General features: G+C 43.7%; 1 protein-coding gene across 3 annotated transcripts in view; it reads right to left on the bottom strand.

The window, feature by feature from the left end:
* The window catches only part of Nfkb1 (nuclear factor kappa B subunit 1), a 119865-nt gene that overhangs the window by 27324 nt on the left and 72995 nt on the right, over positions 1 to 19546 (bottom strand). For all 3 annotated transcript variants that reach the window (XM_031375615.1, XM_031375613.1, XM_031375614.1), the window contains 5 exons: positions 9752 to 9915; positions 5513 to 5671; positions 3981 to 4085; positions 1885 to 1976; positions 396 to 534 (listed from right to left, as the gene is read on the bottom strand). In XM_031375615.1, the coding sequence (XP_031231475.1) occupies positions 396 to 534; positions 1885 to 1976; positions 3981 to 4085; positions 5513 to 5671; positions 9752 to 9915 (659 nt within the window). The remainder of the gene's footprint in view (positions 1 to 395; positions 535 to 1884; positions 1977 to 3980; positions 4086 to 5512; positions 5672 to 9751; positions 9916 to 19546) is intronic.

Genomic DNA, 19546 nt, shown 5'->3' on the forward strand with positions numbered 1-19546 from the left:
CTGCCCTACCCCTCCGCTGCACATGTCACAGCATGACTGTGGAGGACCACTGACACCTTCTGGCAGGCCCGTCTCTCCTTTCAGCACATAGGTTCGGGGCTCAGACTCAGGTCAGGTTTGGCAGCAAGTGTTTTTACCCACTGAGCCATCTTGCTGGCTCCATACTAGATTCTAATACTCAATGACAGGTTGCCAAACAGCTACATCTCACGTAAGTTTGGCAGCAATACGGTAATATAAACGATTGGGGCTAATCCCATGACCTCCATCTATGACCTTCCTTGTCCCTGAAACTATGCAGCATGGATACAGGCAGCAGCTTCTGTGAGGCTGTGGAAAGGAGGGGGCCCACTGGTCTTTCAGAACAAGCACAAGAATCTAAAGCACTCAGGTACCTTTGATTTCAGGGTAGTAGAGAAAGGGTTTCGGTTCACTAGTTTCCAAATCCGATTTTCTCCGAAGCTGAACAAACACGGAAGCTGGTTTTGTAATGTTGACATCCTTATACTTCGGCGTTTTGAAGACAATGGCAAACTGCAGGGTGCAAAAGACCCAAACATTCGTGTAAGACATTTGTTTTCTAGTGTTGGTGAGCATCAGGCACATTCTATATGTGCCTGTATATACTCTGAGCTTAAGTAAAGTGTGTGCAAACCCAGCACCTGGAGAAAGTTCTAGTTAGTACTTTATACCCACACTTATATTGCCCCTGTGAAAGTAAAACACAACAGCATGCTGGTGGATCACAGGACTCAGCCATTTCTCTTTCAGATTAGCCTTAAAAACATCCAGGATCACTGACCCAAGCAAGAGAAGGACTGGATGTGGAAGCAAACAGAACCAGGACTGCCACTGTCTGCAGCCTGACAGTCAAGCTAGGTAAGGCTGTGCAGGAGGCATCACGTGCTAATCCTGGTCAGTGCTGGGCTAATAAGGAACCGGACAGACTTAGTTTCATTTTCTCTATGCTTATATTCACTAGGATCAAGATTTCATAGAATATGGGAGGAGCACACGCGGCATATGCTGATAATTCTCCCTTTCCCCCTGCTTCCCATCATGCACTAACTTCAGATCCTAGAGGGATCTGCTGTTATTGTCTCAGGCTTCCTGTGCATGTGAACACAGAAGTGTTTGTACACACACTATGTTCCTTATCGATTGGTATAAATCTGTGCATTCTATTTTGAGGTCTCTGTTAACTCACTGAGCCTCCTTTTCTAGTAACTGTATAATGCTCCATTACATAAATATACCACTATCTAAATTAGTGATTTACTGTCTAACATTTAGGTTGTTGACAACTTTAAAATATCATTGCTTAGTCACTGTCAAAGAGTGACTATTACTGTGGTAGTTCATATAATCATCAGGGAGACTCTGGTCACGCAACCAATCAGCCGGGAGAGATGGGTCATTCAACCAATCAGCTGGGAGACCCTGGCCATGTAACCAATCAGCTGGGTGACTCTGATCACGTAACCAATCAGCCGGGAGACCCTGGTCATTCAGCCAATCAGCTGGGAGACCCTGGTCATTCAACCAATCAGCTGGGAGTCCCTGGTCATGTAACCAATCAGCTGGGCGACTCTGATCACGTAACCAATCAGCTGGGAGACCCTGGTCATTCAACCAATCAGCTGGGTGACCCTGGTCATTCAACCAATCAGCTGGGAGACAGCTGCTCATCAGGACGGCGTCAGCCTCAGCCCTTCAGACTTTTCACCCTCTATGTTAGAGTACTAGAAGAGCCATAAACACAGCATCGCTGTATGGACGTCAAAGAGACTTATGGTTTCTTTTTTAATATGTGGAAACTGAGCACTAAATTTCACCAAGGCAGAACGTGCATTAAAACAAAACCCGCAAATATAACCCACCTACCTGTCTATGAACATCCGTGGGGGAAAAGTCCCCAAATCCTTCCCAAACGCCACCATTTTCTTCCTCTTCATAAAACCGAATCTGGATGTCATCTGCAAGCAGGCATATTCAGGCATGTGATCGCAGTGGGTGTAATGATGTTGGTGAGCACACTAGCAAACGTAGCTACCACACAGCTTTGCCTTATATAATGTAAATGTTTTGAAAGGAGTTGACAGCAGAAATCTGCACTATTCTTTATACACTATTGACTCCACAAATGAGATCTACTATTCACTCCTAGTGGTGGATATTAGATTTACCCAATCAATTAAGCTTTGTTTTAGTCAACATATGAACGTCCCAGTTCTCTATGCTTAAACCATTGACTCCTGGGAAATGTGAAGGCTGATGGAGGGCTATCAGAACCTGCGGGTGTGACTCAACCCAATATAGAGACGTTCACTGTAGTAACACTTGACCTAAACGGTGCTTCCCACATGGCCCACAGACGCAGGCAACTGCTTTATGGCCACGAACTTGTCCAGTGCTCTGATCAGTCCTGAGGTGTAGCTGTTTGCTGATGCTGCCCACACGTTGCAGAAGCACGCTCCTCAGAGGAGGCTAAGAGCCTCTGTGGCCCAGCCACCTCCATCCGGCTGAGGGATCTAAAACACTGGTACTTCAGAGCCAAGACCGTGGTCTGGTGACAAGTTACATTTCACTTTCTGGTAGCATCTTCCAGTTCTCCGGGGGCGACGGGGAGGAAGACTCAGAGCATTCAAGTTTGGGGCCAGCTTAGCATTCTAGAGATAGTCTCCTACTGCTAAGGACTGGTTCTAGGAATGTCACACCATGCCTCTTCAAGGTGTGGTTTGTCATTTCTAGTAGTTTGTCCCTGGGAAAGGTCTGTAGAGCAGAGATTGACACCCAAGGCTGGGTTCTGAGTCCATGTTCTTAACCAGGCCACACAGCCACTAGCACAGGTCCCCAGGCCCTAAGGGATCCCCATCCCCAGCTTCATTAGGGACAGGGGTGAAAACACGGTACAGTCCAGCCACTGTAGCAGAATGGCCTTTGATGCTGAGACATCTCAGTGTAATGATAAAGATTAAAAGTGACACATGTTGCAAGAGTTCTGAAAATGACTATGACTTTGGCTCGGTGAGTTTTATATTGTAGACTGATGCCAGTTGTGCTAGCATTAGTTTTATGTCAATTTTACATAAGCCAGAGTCACTTGGGAAGAGAGAACGGTTTCTACCTGACTGGCCTGTGGTGCATTTTTTAAATTGATAATTAATGCAGGAAAGCCCAGCTCACTATGGGCAGTGTCACCCCTGGCTAGGCGGTCCTGGGTGTTGAAGTAGGCAGAGCAAGCTATGAGGAGCGAGCCAGTAGGCAGTGTTTCTCCTTGGCCTCTGCATCGGATCCTGCTTCTAGGCTCCTGTTCTGTGTGCTGCCTTGACTTCCTGGATGATGGACAAGAGCTAAGTCCTCTCCTCCCCAAGTTGCTTTTGCTCACAATGTTTACCACAGCAACAGAGTCTCTGGGACAGCAGTCTAAGCAAGGGTGTTCAAAACAAAAGAGTATTTGTTTATGGTTTTACTTAAAGCAAAGATTGGGAAGTAACTACTCCCTTAGCTCTTACTCATGTCCCAATCTTGCAGTATCTAGGGATGGTCAACCTTAAGAACTTCTCAAAGTGTGAACTGAGGGAAATGGGCTGAGGAGCCTGTGTGCATCATCCTTCTCCTTCCCGCCAGGCATCACAGTAATGTGAAGAAGCTCTCTCCACGTTACAGCACAGCACAGAAAAAGAAGTAGAATCTGCAATTTTATGTTATGTAAAGCCCAGATTTTAAGAGTTACTTTAACCGAGTGTAGGGAACCATGTTTATTAGGAATCTGCTTGCTGAATGCGTCTTTGTATAATCAGTATTCCTTCACTTGTGTGAGAAATTGAACTATATACTCAGGCTTTACAGAAACAACACACTTCACACTTGGGACTGTTTTTTGAGACTCCCACAGCAGAAGGAGAACACCTCTGGTCCGTGTTTCCAGAGAACCCTGACAACCACACTCTACACCTGGAGGCCGGGCGTGCACATACCTTTCTGAACCTTGTCACAGAGAAGATAAATCTCTTCCCCTCCCGTCACACAGCCTGCTGTTCTGTCCATTCTCACGATTTTCAAGTTGGATGCATTCGGGGCTTCTGTTCAAAGGGAGAAGAGAATGCACATCCTGGTTTAGCGTTAGCCTCACGAAGATCTGATGAAGGAGCTCACTCTTGCTGCTCTTAAGAAGATACAGAGAAAGCAAGAAAGACTTCCAGGGCATAAGGAGGAGGTCCAGGGTTGGGTCTGGACCACTCACTGTTCCCCAAACAGAAAGGGGCAGATCAGGAAGGGATTGGGGGTGTTTGCTTCTCTGGATGATAGCACGCGGCTTCCCATCTAACACACGGGCTGATATGGAAGGGGAAAGCTGCCTGATGTCCCCAGAGCTGCCAGACCAGTGCCAGGTTTCATGCTAACTTTATACCATTTATAAAATTCTTAAAAATTAAAAAAAAAATTTTTAAAGAAAATTACATTTTAAGCTATTAATATATTTTTTTTTGTTTTTGTTTGTTTTTTTGGTTTTTTGAGACAGGGTTTCTCTGTGTAGCCCTGGCTGTCCTGGAACTTACTCTGTAGACCAGGCTGGCCTCGAACTCAGAAATCTGCTTGCCTTTGCCTCCCAAGTGCTGGGATTAAAGGCGTGTGCCACCACCACCTAGCTATTAATATTTTTTTATTCTTCAAAGAAAAGTGAAGATGTCCTGTTTCTTCCCCCCAACCTAAGGTAGCATTCTGTGTGGTGTAGTAGTGAGGGGGGCAAAGTTCCCCTTCAAACACTCCAGCAGCTGCAGCTCAAGGGTCTCTGTTCAGTAATAATCTTTCCCATTCAATACTTTCCACTTCCCTTCACACGTTTAAATCAGACAGACCAACTTGTGGATGGATGTGGAACACAGGACTTCCTTGTCCACCTATTCTAAAACCATTCAATGAGGCTCCTGGACTTGCGGGGTTCCCAAAACAGCTGTTTGTAAGCCCAATGCATACCGAACAATAGAGTCGCACAGTAAATACTACAGGCTACTGGAAACCCTCCACACTCTTATCATCTACAGCCTGAAAGACAATTTTGACCTACTATTTATTTATTTAGTAACTTTGATGTTCCTGTCTTAATAAATGTATTTCCAACTGGGGATAAAGACAGGTAAGAATAATATTTGTCTTTTACCAACTTTCCTTCAGTGCTGCTGGAGCAAAACTTAACGTCAATTTTTAGAGCACCAGCAATCTATCTGTACAGTCATGTGCTCGTAAGTAAGAAATTGGTGTTACATGTTATAATGCACTCTCCGAGAAAAGTTGTTACCTTGGCAGACACGTCCTTAAGATGCTTAACTGGATACCGACCCTCTACCCTAGACTGCAGTATTAACTTTGTAGACAACAAAGCAGAGAGGCTCAGTGTGACTAAGTCCCTGTCGGCAGGCCTCAGCTTGCGGGAGTAAGAGGTGTGGTGGGGCTGCCCTCTGATCTTGCTGCTAGATGAAGCTGCCCCACCTTGGGAGCGAGGACTCACTGCTGTCATAGATGGCATCTGACACCACAGGCTCCAGTCTCCGAGTGAAGCTGCCAGTGCTGTCGGGGAGGAAGGCTGTGAACATGAGGCGCACCACACTCAGGTCCATCTCCTTAGTCTGCTGCAGAGCTGCCTGGCGGATGATCTCCTTCTCTCTGTCTAGGGGCACAGAGAACAGTCTGCTCATGCCCAGGCAGGCGAGAGTGTGAACATTTAGCACCATATTTTCAGGAAGTCCAAACAAAGAACGTGGCCTCAAAGACCAATTCTTTTCTTCTAGAAACACTTGCTTTACACTTTGTTGGCATATACACATGTTCGTAGTGGCAGCTCCCTGAAAGCATTCACTCTAGAACAAGCACTGTGGCCATACCCAACACACCCTTCCTCCCCTCCACGCCCTCTCACCCTTACCTACCAACAGAGTACCTTCCTCTTAAGCTCACATCCTATGCACGCATATGCAAACAATCTTACGTACATCTATATAAAATCTAGAATCTAGAAACGAGAGAGACAGTGGGTGACTTTTGTCCTTTTTAGACTACCTTATTTCTCTTGATACAACCATCTTCAGTCACGTATACTGCCCTGTAAATGTTTCTTTTCTTTTCCGTTTTTTTCCTATATGGCTGAAGAAAACTCCACTACTCATACATATCATGTTTTCTTAATCCATCATCTGCTGATGGAGAGCTACAGTGATTATTTAATGTGACTCTTGAAAATGGCTGCAGTGGACACATATGTGTAGCTAAACATGTATGCTGTAGTATGTTGACTTAAGAGTTTTGCAAACATACACAGAAGTAGATAGCTGTGTCTATGCAGTTTTACTTCACTTTATTCTGAATCTCCATTTTGATTTTCTTATTTATATACTTGCAACTATTGGTCATAACGCACGAGTCTATAGGTCAGAGGGCAACCTGGGGGAGGTGGTTCTCTCTTTCCACCTTGTGGGTCCTGGAGACTGAATTCAGGCCAGCAGGCTTTGTGTGTATTACCTGCTGAAACATCTGCTCTACACAGCTGAGGATGACCTTGAACTCATGTGGGTGTACAGGTGTTTGTAGGTAGTGCTGGGAATCAAACCCAGGACTTCCTACACAAGAGGCAAGTACTGTACCTTCCGAGCTATGTGGCAAGTTCACACTTATTTTCTTATAACTTCTGACTGGGGTGAGGTGGGATCTCAGAGTAATTTTAAAGACTAAGGATGAAGCCTGCTTTCACATTTGTTGACAGTGTGTACTCATTGTTGGAGAACCCTCCCTTTCTCCTGAACTCATTTATTTACTGTGTTGTTTGGTTTCAGAATTTAATTTTTTGAGTTTTTTTTTTAAATAACCTAGATACTAATCTGTCAGCAACATAGCTAGCAACAATTCTCCCCCCACTGAAGGCTGTCTCTAACTCAGGACACTGCTTCCTCTGCTGTCGAGATGCTTTTTAATCTCATTTGCTAGTTCTTGGTTTTGTTTCCTGAGCTGCTGGAGCCCTTTTCAGAAAGTCCTTGCCTACATCCTTAAGTGTTCTCTGTGTGTTTTCCTTTAGCAGCTTCAGACCATTGCCTTCTACATTAAGATCTCTGACCCGTGTTGAATTGATGTGTACCTTAGGAGCCGGGAATCACGTTTCCTTCCTTACATCTGCTCTCCGGTTTCCCTGGCATCACTCCTTCTACAGCCCGTCTTTTCTCTAATGCACATTTTGGCATCTTTCTCAGGAGTCAGGTGGCTACACTGTGTTCATTTCTGACTCTCCTATTCCACCGATTTACACATCTGTTTTGACATCACTTCCATGCTGGTTTTGTTACCATGGCTCTGTAGTGTAACCTGACATCAGCAGTTGTGATATCTCTAATAATATTCTTATTATTATCCTCTTGCTCTGGCTATCTGAGACCTTTTGTGGTTCCAAATGAACTTTACTTTCTATGAGGAACAGCACTGGATCTACAGACCCCACTTGGTGATATTTCTGTGGTAGTAATTCAGGAGCATGGGAGGCCTTGTCATCATCTATTGACCTCTGTGTCTTCCTTTGGTGTTTTTAACATTTTCATCGCAAAGGACTCTCACATGGTTCATTTATTGCCAGGAATTTTATTTGTTTATGTTGAAGTTACTGGGGACGGCTGTGACTGAGCTCGGCTGTGACTGAGCTCTGCTGTGACTGAGCTCCACTGTGACTGTGCTCGGCTGTGGCTGAGCTCGGCTGTGACTGAGCTCGGCTGTGACTGAGCTCGGCTGTGACTGAGCTCGGCTGTGACTGAGCTCTGCTGTGACTGAGCTCCACTGTGACTGAGCTCCACTGTGACTGTGCTCGGCTGTGACTGAGCTCGGCTGTGACTGTGCTCAGCTGTGCTCGGCTGTGGCTGAGCTCGGCTGTGACTGCGCTCTGCTGTGGCTGAGCTCGGCTGTGACTGAGCTCCGCTGTGATGAGCTCGGCTGTGACTGAGCTCGGCTGTGACTGAGCTCCACTGTGACTGTGCTCGGCTGTGACTGAGCTCGGCTGTGACTGTGCTCAGCTGTGCTCGGCTGTGGCTGAGCTCGGCTGTGACTGCGCTCCGCTGTGATGAGCTCGGCTGTGACTGAGCTCGGCTGTGACTGAGCTCGGCTGTGACTGAGCTCCGCTGTGACTGAGCTCCGCTGTGACTGAGCTCGGTGCTCGGCTGTGACTGCGCTCCGCTGTGACTGAGCTCGGCTGTGACTGAGCTCGGCTGTGACTGAGCTTGGCTGTGACTGAGCTCCGCTGTGACTGAGCTCGGCTGTTGCCTTTGCTGATTTCTTTCCCGACACGCTCACTATTGATATAGGAAAACCACGGGGTTTGTGTGGTGATTATACACCCTGACCTTTGATCAGAGCTAAGCCTCTCCAGTGTAGCTGTGGGGGTCTTGTGTGCAGAATTATATTGTCTGCAGATAGGGCTATCTGACCTCTTCCTTTCCCATTTGTATACTTCTCATTTCATTCTCTTGGCTCATCACTTCAGCTAAGTTTTCAAGTACTTATGTTGAGTAAGAGCGGAGACAGGGACACCTGATCTTATTCTACTTTCCAAGGAAATGTTTTCAGTTTTCCTCCCTTTCTGTAATACTGGCTATAGGTCTACTGTATATATCCTTTAGTATGTTGAGGTGCAGTTCTCTTATTTCAATGTTTTTAAATCATAAAGGGATATTGTTCTTTGCCCAAAGCCTTTTGCATCTACCCGGATGACATGTAGTTTCTGCTCTCAGGTCTGTTTACATGCTTCAGTGTACTGGTTTTCATATGCTGAACATTCTTTGCTCTATAAATGAAGCCAACCTGGTCATGTCAATAATCTTTTTAATGTGTTGGTGAATTGGGTTTGCATTATTTTACTGGGAATGTATGAGTTGGCTTATCCTTTTCCTCTTTCTTCTTTTCTGTTCTACTTTCATCTGGCTTGGGTATAAAAGTAATGCTGGCTTTGGAAAAGAAGTTTGGTGATATTCTCCCCCTTTCTATTTTATGGAACAGTTTAAGGAGAATTTATGTCGTCTCTTCAAAGATCTGGTAGAATTTAGCCATAATTCCATTTGGGACCAGGCATTTTTCAGTTGGGGACCTTTTATTGCTTGTCTTGGATCTGTGTAAGTTGTTTAGATCTTCTTAGTTTAACCCTGGCGGGCCAGGTACCTGTGAGCTTACCCACTGCTGTGAGATGTTCGAATTTGTTGGAATATATGTTTTCAAAGCATGGCCTAATGATTCTCTGGATTTGACTGATATCTCTGGCAATGTTTCCCTGATTTTCATCTTTAATTTTAATAACTGAGTCTTCTTTTTCTTTTCGGTTACTTTGGCCTGGAATTCTTTAAACTGTTGGTAAAATTTTACACAACAGCCATATTAACTTGCCTAAAAACCATCAAAGGTAACCTGCGTTTTCTCTGTAGTATTGTAAATATTGTCATCCCCCTGAGCTCACCCCAGTCTACTCTCCTACTCTTGTTAAGAGTTAAGGCACACACAGAATGTGAGGGAGCAGAGGCAAATGCATGGCCCTGCACCACCGGCTGTGTGGAGAAAGGCGAGAAAAAGCAGAGTCTTTGAGTGCTGGCTCTGCTTCTCCACAGTGCCCAGCACAGAAAGGAATGACCCGGCTGCACGGAGCCCCTTCTCTCCGATGGACTGGCACGCTGATGGTTGCAGTCATCTGGGAACGTAGAAGGCCTAACTAAGGCTGGGTAAGCTGGCTCACCTGTGAGCTGCCGTTCTCCTAAGCCTTCTGCTTGTAGATAGGCAAGGTCAGAATGCACCAGAAGTCCAGGATTGTAGCCCCTAATACACGCCTCTGTCATCCGTGCTTCCAGTGTTTCAAATACCTTTTTCTTAGTCACATGAAGGATTCCCAGGTTTGCAAAGCTGGAGGAAAGCAAAAAGAACCAGAAGTTAGGCAGGCCACGGCTGGAGAGCAGTCTTCAGCTCAGCAGACGCCCTTCGAAAAAGTATACAAGCACTCAGCACCTTCTACAAACCCGAATTAGATGAGTATCAGGATTCGGGGCTTTATGGTAAGAGAGCAATCTATGGCATATGCTGCACATCACTGAACACCGTTGGTCGGGCTGGAGTGCACAATGTACTCGGCTCATGAATATTTCTGCAGAGAGGCCTATAACCAGACTCATCACATGTGAGTCAGGCCAGGTTAAACCGGGTTACTCAGTGAGCTGGAGGTAAACTTGAAGCACCTTGGTCTCAGAGCATTTAGATGTCAAATCAGAAGTCATAGCGTGTGGGGTACACTTGCATATATGGTTTACTAGGAAAGGTTTGTATGGCTTCACTATGCACGTGCTAGCATACATGATGACAGATTTCACAGTGTAACTTAGAGAAAAGCACTTGTAACCAAGGAAAAGAAGATAGGACTCGGAGGGGTGAGAGGGTAGGAGAGCCGAACAGGGAGAACCCAGACAGGGAGAACCCAGACAGGGAGAACCCAGGCGGACCTCTGAGATCACAGCTGAGCCAGTCCTGAAGGAGGGCAGAGGAAGAAGTGGATTTTGAATATCACAGCTGCAGACAGGGTGAGTGTGAAGACCCCCTGGCAGGACCACTGTGATGAATGTGAATACCCCTATGAAGATCCCACAGCAAGACCACTCTGTGAGTGTGAAGACCCCACAGTAGGACTACTCTGGTGAGAGTTAACATTCCAAAGTAGGACCACTCTGGTGAGAGTTAAGATCACAAGGCAGGACCACTCTGTGAGTGTGAAGACCCCATAGCAAGACCACTCTGTGAGTGTGAAGACCCCACAGTAGGACTACTCTGGTGAGAGTTAACATTCCAAAGTAGGACCACTCTGGTGAGAGTTAAGATCACAAGGCAGGATCACTCTGTGAGTGTGAAGACCCCATAGCAGGACCACTCTGTGAGTGTGAAGACCTCTTGGCAGGACCACTCTATGAGTGTGAAGACCCCACAGCAGGACAGTGGCAAAAAGATAGTGCATGGGTGGAGAGTAAGGAGTAGAGACAGAGGTGACAGATGAATTCAAAAAGAAAAGTGTAGGGCCTGGGTCTCTCAGTGCCTTATAGATGTTTGTAAGGACTTTCACTCTGAAAGTAAAATAAATATTTGTAGAAGGAAGAAAAAGATATGGGTCAGTGAGATGGCTAAGTTAGTAAGGACACTTGATGCTGAGCTTGGTGACATGAGTTCAATCCCTAGAACCCACTCAGGAGGGGGAGAGAAGCAGCTCCCACAAGTTGTTCTCTGAGCTTTGACACTAACACACACACAGACACAGACAGACAGACACACACACACACACACACACATGCTATATGTAATGCGAAGTTACAGTAAAAGAGATATGACAACTTGCACACATGAGAACAAGCTACCGTGCAAAGGTCATATAAACTAGAGAAACCAAAGAGAAGAGGTGAAGGCAGAAGGAAACAGACACACACAGAAGCCCAGATGTGGAGTGAGTTACAGGGACACACAGAGAAGTAAAGGTGCCATATTTCCACAGCTCCAGAAAACAGGCTGACATGTGGGTCCTCAGCAAACACCCACTGAGTACAGGAAAGCTTGAACCGAGTGTCACAAACAGCTACGCACCCAACCTGCTAATGTGCTTGGAGGCCCAGGCAGGTCTCTGGGAGCAACAGCTCTCATGTCTGCCCTTTTGGGCCTCACTCTTGTGCAGACCACTCCTTCGCTAGGAGCACAGGCTCATCTCCTGGGACCATCAGTGACCATCACCTCAGCTGCACTTCTTACATGTAATCTAGCCTCACATGAGAAAGGAATCATGCGTATTTAATATGTGAATCATGAAGGAAGGATTTATGCTAGTAAACAACACACACACCAGTGTTCCACTACAGGCCACAGCGCAGTAATATAGACCTAAACTGACCCTCTAGAATTAAATAGCCAAAACACACGAGAAAATGATTGTCATGCTCTGGGGAACAGGTGACACAGAACAGTGATCCTAAAAAAATAGAGAGTTACTCTTACAATTACCTGGCTTACTGCCCAGGCTGCAGGATGGGAAGGGGAGCCCGCGCAGCCAGCCAGTGTTCTGCAGTTGCAGGGACAGGCAAAGACTTGAGGTTAAGTAGACTAGGATTTATAACCAGAGCATCATAGATATTCAAAATTCTAAAAGAAACCTTAGGTGGTCACTGGCCTTTGTGAGAAAGCCCTGCTAGGCTGGGGGCGGGGGCGGGGGAAGCTACTGTTCTTATAGACCACACAGAGCTGACCAAGAAGCCTTAAAATGTTCGAAGCATCAGACTGACTCTTAAGAGGGTATTCTTTTAGGAATTGTGCCAACTCAATCCTAGTCTGAGAGAGAAACTGACAGAGAGCAGCGATGGGAGAGGGATAGTGACAGAGAGCAGGGATGGGAGAGGGACAGTGACAGAGAGCAGCGATGGGAGAGGAATAGTGACAGAGAGCAGGGATGGGAGAGGGACAGTGACAGAGAGCAGGGATGGGAGAGGGACAGTGACAGAAGGATAGTGGACAGAGAATTTAACAGTTGAAAAACTTTTAAGATTTAATAAATATGTAAAGCCAAAGATCTAAGAGTACTCAAGCTTAAAAAGAACACTAGTCTCAAATCCATCCAAACTCACACTGCTTACAACCAGTGCGGAAGAGAAGTCAGAGGCACTGCTACAGAAACAAACACACTCTGGGAACAGCCAAGCCAGGGCAGACTTACAGAGAGCTCTTGCTGGAAACAGGTCAAGTCCTGAGACAGTGAATCAACATAAAACCAGGACATGAAAGAATACATTGTCAACTGAGAATCGTCTGCTCTTCAAAAAACACCTTTGAGCAGAGAAGATGAAGGGAAGACTCTCAGACATAAAACCAAAAGAACTCATCAGCCTTAGATCAGCAGCATGGGGAAGTGATGGCAGGCCGGAGAGGAGATACCAGATAGGAAGTGACGCAGGCCGGAGAGGAGATACCAGATAGGAAGTGACGCAGGCCGGAGAGGAGATACCAGATAGAAGTGATGAAGGCTGGGGAGGATGATACCTGATAGAAATCTTGACCTACAAAACAGGACGAAGAACAATGCAGATTCCAATGTGTATAAATAGAAGATTCAAGTCCCCTAATTTATACAACTTACTTAAAAGTTACATTTTTGTCTAGGGAAATAAAAGCCCCACAAAACAAATGTATTGTGGACTTTTTAATGTATGTAGATGTAAATTCTATGACGTGACAGTGTAAGGCCTGGATCAGGGAAGTGAAAGTTCACATACATGCAGCACAAAACATCTCACTTACAGTGACATCATGCTCAGTGTATTATTATCAGCCAAGATGGAGTTTCAGAACAAATGACATTATCAAGGATGGACGGGGGATTATTTTGTAGTGACAGAAACATCAATTCATCAAGAAAGCTTAAGAACCCTAACTATCTATGCACCAGGAACAAGAATGCTCCACACCAGTTGGACGTGGTGGCGCACGCCTTTAATCCCAGCGCTTGGGAAGCAGAGGCAGGCAGATTTATGAGTTGGCGCCAGCCTGGTCAACAGAGTGAGTTCCAGGACAGCCAGGGTTACACGGAGAAACCCTGTCTCAAAAACAAAAACAAACAAACAAACAAACAAACAAACAAAAAAGAAAGCACCACATTATAAGAAGCAAAAATCTTACAACAATGAAAGGCAAAAATAGAAGTAATCATAAATGCATCAATGGTCTCAACAACTTTCTCCTGGCCATGGACAGAACTAATAGACAAAAAGCAGGAAGGAGTCCTTTCGGTCTGGGCTGGTGACCTGAACAGACATGAGGTGCAAACTCTGCAGCCAGTCCCACAACACCCAGAGGAAGCTCCACTCCCAGGTGCTATAACATGCCCAGGACCACAGGATAACAGGATCCCTCTAGGAGCTTAGTCACACCAGGAACTCAGGGTCCCAGAGGCAGTTTGACTCCCAGGATCTCAGACACACCCAGGATATCAGGATCACAGGATCCCAGAATCACAGGATCACAGAGACAGTTTGACTCTGAGGAGTTCTGACACAACCAGGATCACAGGAAGGACAGGCTCCAGTCAGATATAGCAAGGGCACATAGCACTAGAGATAATCAGATGGCAGAAAGCAAGTGTAAAAACATAAGCAACAGAAACCAAGGTTACTTGGCATCATCAGAACCCAATTCTCCCACCGTAGCAAGCCCTGGAGACACCATCACACCAGACAAGCAAGATTTGGATCTAAAATCACTTCCTGTGATGGTAATAGAAGACTTTAAAAAGGACATAAATAACCCCCTTAAAGAAATACAGGAGAACACAGGTAAACAGCTAGAAGCCCTTACAGAGGAAACACAAAAATCACTTAAAGAATTACAGGAAAACAAAATCAAACAGGCGAAGGAAATGAACAAAACCATCTAAGATCTAAAAATGGAACTAGAAACAATAAAGAAATCACAAAGGGAGACAACCCTGGAGTTAGAAAACCTAGGAAAGAGATCAGGAGTCATAGATGCAAGCATCACCAACAGAATACAAGAGATAGAAGAGAGAATCTCAGGGGCAGAAGACACCATAGAAAACATTAACACAACAGTCAAAGAAAATGCAAAAAGCAAAAAGCTCCTAACCCAAAACATCCAGGAAATCCAGGACACAATGGGAAGACCAAACCTAAGGATAATAGGTATAGAAGAGATAGAAGATTCCCAACTTAAAGGGCCAGTAAATATCTTCAACAAAATTATAGAAGAAAACTTCCCTAACCTAAAGAAAGAGATGCCCATGAACATACAAGAAGCCTACAGAACTCCAAATAGACTAGACCAGAAAAGAAATTCCTCCCATCACATAGTAATCAAAACACCAAATGCAGAAAACAAAGAAAGAATATTAAAAACAGTAAGGGGAAAAGGTCAAGTAACATATAAAGGCAGATCTATCAGAATTACACCAGACTTCTCACCAGAGACCATGAAAGCTAGAAGATCCTGGGCAGATGTCATACAGACCCTAAGAGAACACAAATGCCAGCCCAGACTACTATACCCTCAATTACCATAGCAAAACTCTCAATTACCTTAGATGGAGAAAAAAGGCATTCCATGACAAAACCAAATTTACACAATATCTTTCCACAAATCCAGCCCTACAAAGGATAATATATGAAAAACACCAACACAAGGAGGGAAACTATACCCTGAAAGAGCAAGAATGTAATCTTTGAATAAATCCAAAAGAAGATAGGCGCATAAACATAATTCCACCTCTAACAACAAAAATAACAGGAAGTAATAATCACTTTTCCTTAATATCTCTTAACAACAATGAACTCAATTCCCCCAAAAAGACATAGACTAACAGACTGGATACATAAACAGGACCCAACATTTTGCTGCATATAGGAAACATACCTCAGTGACAAAGACAGACGCTACCTCAGAGTAAAAGGTTGGAAAACAATTTTCCAAGCAAATGGTCCCAAGAAACAAGCTGGAGTAGCCATTCTAATATCAAATAAAATCAACTTTCAACCAAAAGTTATCAAAAAAAGGAAAGACACTTCATACTGGTCAAAGGAAAAATCTACCAAGATGAACTCTCAATTCTGAACATCTATGCTCCAAATGCAAGGGCACCCACATTCATAAAAGAAATTTTACTAAAGCTAAAAGCACACATCGCACCCCACACAATATTAGTGGGACACTTCAACACCCCACTCTCAGCAATGGACAGATCATGGAAATAGAAACTAAACAGAGATACATTGAAACTAACAGAAGTTATGAACCAAATGGATCTAACAGATATTTATAGGACATTTCATCCTAAAGCAAAAGAATATACCTTCTTCTCAGCACCTCATGGTACCTTGTCCAAAACTGATCATATAATTGGTCATAAAACAGGTCTCAACAGATACAAGAAGACTGAAGTAATCCCATGCACCCTATCAGATCACCATGGACTAAGACTGGTCTTACATACCAACAAAACCAATGGAAAGCACACATACACATGGAAACTGAACAATGCTCTACTCAATGATAACTTGGTCAAGGAAGAAATAAATTAAAGGCTTTTTAGAATTTAATGAAAATGAAGACACATCATACCAAAACTTATGGGACACAATGAAAGCAGTGGTAAGAGGAAAACTCATAGCTCTAAGTGCCTCCAAAAAAGAAACTGGAGAGAGTGTACACTAACAGCTTGACAGCACACCTGAAAGCTCTAGAACAAAAAGAAGCAAATACACCCAAGAGGAGTAGACAGCAGGAAATAATCAAATTCAGGGCTGAAATCAACCAAATAGAAATAAAAAGAACTATACAAAGAATCAACAAAGCCAGGAGCTGATTCTTTGAGAAAGTCAACAAGATAGATAAATCCTTAGCCAGACAAACCAGAGGGCACAGAGACAGTATCCAAATTAATAAAATCAGAAATGAAAAGGGAGACATAATAATGAAATATATCTTAAAATAATTATTCTGTTTGTTAATATTAACAGTTGAAAATATTAAAATCATGTTCTATGAAAAAAAAAAAGGACGTAAGACTAACTTCTGGACCCAACTGACATTTACAGACCATCGACTCTTCCAAACAAAAGTGAGCAGGCTTTAAAAATAACAGTGGTTGTTTTCTCAGCCATAAAATAGGCATTGGTGAACTTAAAATGATACAAGTTATATAAACTATCCTCCGACCACAATATAATTAGATATCAATAGCCAAAAGATATCCATGTAAAAGAATGTATTTAATCAAGTTTGGAAATGTAATACTTCATTGTTGGTTTTAGTTTATGGGCACAATACTAGCTCTTTTTGATATTCTTTTTTAAAAATGAATGAATGAATGAATTTATTTATTTATTTTACATGATATTACTTCAAAAATTTTGAAATTTTTACAGTAAAATGTCAAAGAAAATGAGAGCAGATTATTATTAGCATTACAAATATGAGTCCATAAGGAACACACAATGCTTTAGCCACTTTGGGAAAGGATTTGGCATGCTCTTGTGAGTATCAGTTTTGTGGCCTGTGTCTTTGCCATGCTGTCCCTCAATATTTACCCAATTGAGAATGAATTTTACCCAGTTTCACTGAGAAATGAAAACTTTTGCTCACAAGCAAAGTACCTTATCTTCAATACCTGGAGAGAAACCAAATGTCCTGGAACAGATGAATGGGTACCACACTGTAGGCATCAGTACGATGCCAGGCCATAGTGACTGAAAGGAAGCAAGTGTGGAGAGATGGAGCAGCAACGTGGAGACCTTCCGTGCATGGCGCTGAGGGAAGGCTTTAGAGGGCTCTAAGGTATGCAATTCTGAAAAGGCAGAACCATAGCTAGAGAAAACTCTTTTGTATTTGTGAAGACCTTCAGTGGCGTGGATGGCATGAGTTGTCTACAAAGAGGCATTGGAGATCCTGGGCTTAGAAACCACTGCATGCCTAACAGGAGTAGCCACATGATCATCAAAATTCACAGAAATGAACACTGGAGGGGAGGAGTATTGCAGCAGTGACATTTTAAAAACAGAAGGACCACACCCACTAATAAAAGGGCCAAAACCACAACCTTGCTTCTTCCTCGCATATTCACAACATGGGAGTCCTTTAGACGAGCAACATCAGCATTGTTTCAGAATTTACTAAAAATCTGGGGCTCGATCCAAGCCTACAGAACCAGAACTTTTCAAACAAACCCTTCAGTTAACTCTGAGGAATTCTGAGGTTGGAGAAGATGGTTTTACATTACTCTGTGAAATCACACTCTCTGGGATGGAGGATGGCATCAGTTTTCTGTGAAGTGACCCCGGCTGACTCGAATCTGTAGCCACCAATAATCATGCTGCAGTAGGCCAGACATTGTCATCTTCATCATCATCATACCGGGCTTGGGCTTACAAGTGACCCCACTTTGGCCTTCATTATTTCAAGCCTCAGACCTTTCTTTCACAGGATTCAAAAGCAGCTCTTGACTCACAGCGCACACACCAACCTGAAATGGCACACCTCTAACCTAAGTCCGTATTTGTCCAATCTTCTCCAGTCAGTGTCACTTCTGTGGGCTAATGTTTGGCTACGTAAAATGACCAATCTCAATTAGTTTGGATTTGTAAAACAGTAATTTAATGTATCAGTTCTCCTGAGGGAGCCCAAAAGTTCGCCTGTGTGTTCTTATATGTATAACTAGGGCAGAGGTTCTCAGCCTCCCTAATGCTGGGACCCCAATGTTGTAGTGACTCCCAACCATAAAATTATTCTCATTGCTATTTCATAACTGTAATTTTGCCACTGTTATAAATCTTAATATAAATTTCTATGTTTTTCTATGGCTGTAGGCAAGCTCTGTGAAAAGATGTCCAAAGGGGATGGCATCAACAGGTCGAGCACCTCTGTTCCAGTGCTTACCAACTGTGATAGCTGCATAAATTAGCTGGGAGGGGGAAAGAAAAAGAACTAGACATCTCTTTCAACCCAGGTTGCCAGGAAACAAACAGGGTGTGGTGACTTTTGGTGGACGTGGCCGACAGCAAAGTAGAAACGCAAAGACATTTTCCACTGATTGAAAAGTTTTAGAGAACTAGTATTGCTAAAAATATTAACATTCTAGGTCAAAATAAAATACCAAACAGGATTATTATTATTTTATTGTTAAGAAAGGCAGTGAAGTCAAACTAGGTGAATAAGAGAAGTCAAACTAGGTGGATAAGAGACAAGAGGTCCAATGAAAGCTAACTAAAGTTAATGACCCTATATTAATATACAATCAAATACATAATCAATCCCCAAGAGATGATAGTTCTAATACTGATAAAATAATTTGGTAAAAATAGAAACTAAACTTATTGAGAATTCAAACAGAGAAGAAGGTGTGAAAGACACTGTAAACAAAGGGGATTCTTTTGCTTTTGATGTGTTCAAAGCTATGCGTCTTTTTGGTGTCATTTTTACGTATGCTGTTGTTTTGGATTGGTGCCCTGCTTGTGAATCGATATTCAGTCTAATCTGTAGTATTGGAAAATGTTATCTTGGTTCTATTTCTAGTATTGACAAGTCTAAGAAATACTTTGGCTGCCTTCCTAAACTTCTTGCCTACAAGTCAGAACTAAATAAAATAACCAATGTCATACCACAGAAAGATAGTGACAAGTTTACTCATGCTGTTTTATAACATTAGCTAACGTGGGCTTGGTCTAGGGGGTTAAAGACACAGAGTGCCTGGAGAAAGAGTCTGTGTCTTTCTGGTTTTTGTAAGAAAAGGAATTCAAGTCTTTAGAAAGTCATGCAACTTGCCCCTCTGTCCCTTGTGTTGTGCACAGTGACAGAAGCAGAGCAGGACCTCTGACTTCCAGCCTGCTAGCATGCTACTTTTCCATCCAAGAGAAAAAGAAACTAAAAGATGTGGGCCTGGGTTAGAAACTCATAGACACAGAGGTGAGGGAATCCTGAAGGAAATGGTGTCTCTGGAGAAATACTATGAGCAGAA

Source organism: Mastomys coucha, unplaced genomic scaffold, assembly GCF_008632895.1.
Source record: "Mastomys coucha isolate ucsf_1 unplaced genomic scaffold, UCSF_Mcou_1 pScaffold16, whole genome shotgun sequence".
NCBI lineage: Eukaryota > Metazoa > Chordata > Mammalia > Rodentia > Muridae > Mastomys > Mastomys coucha.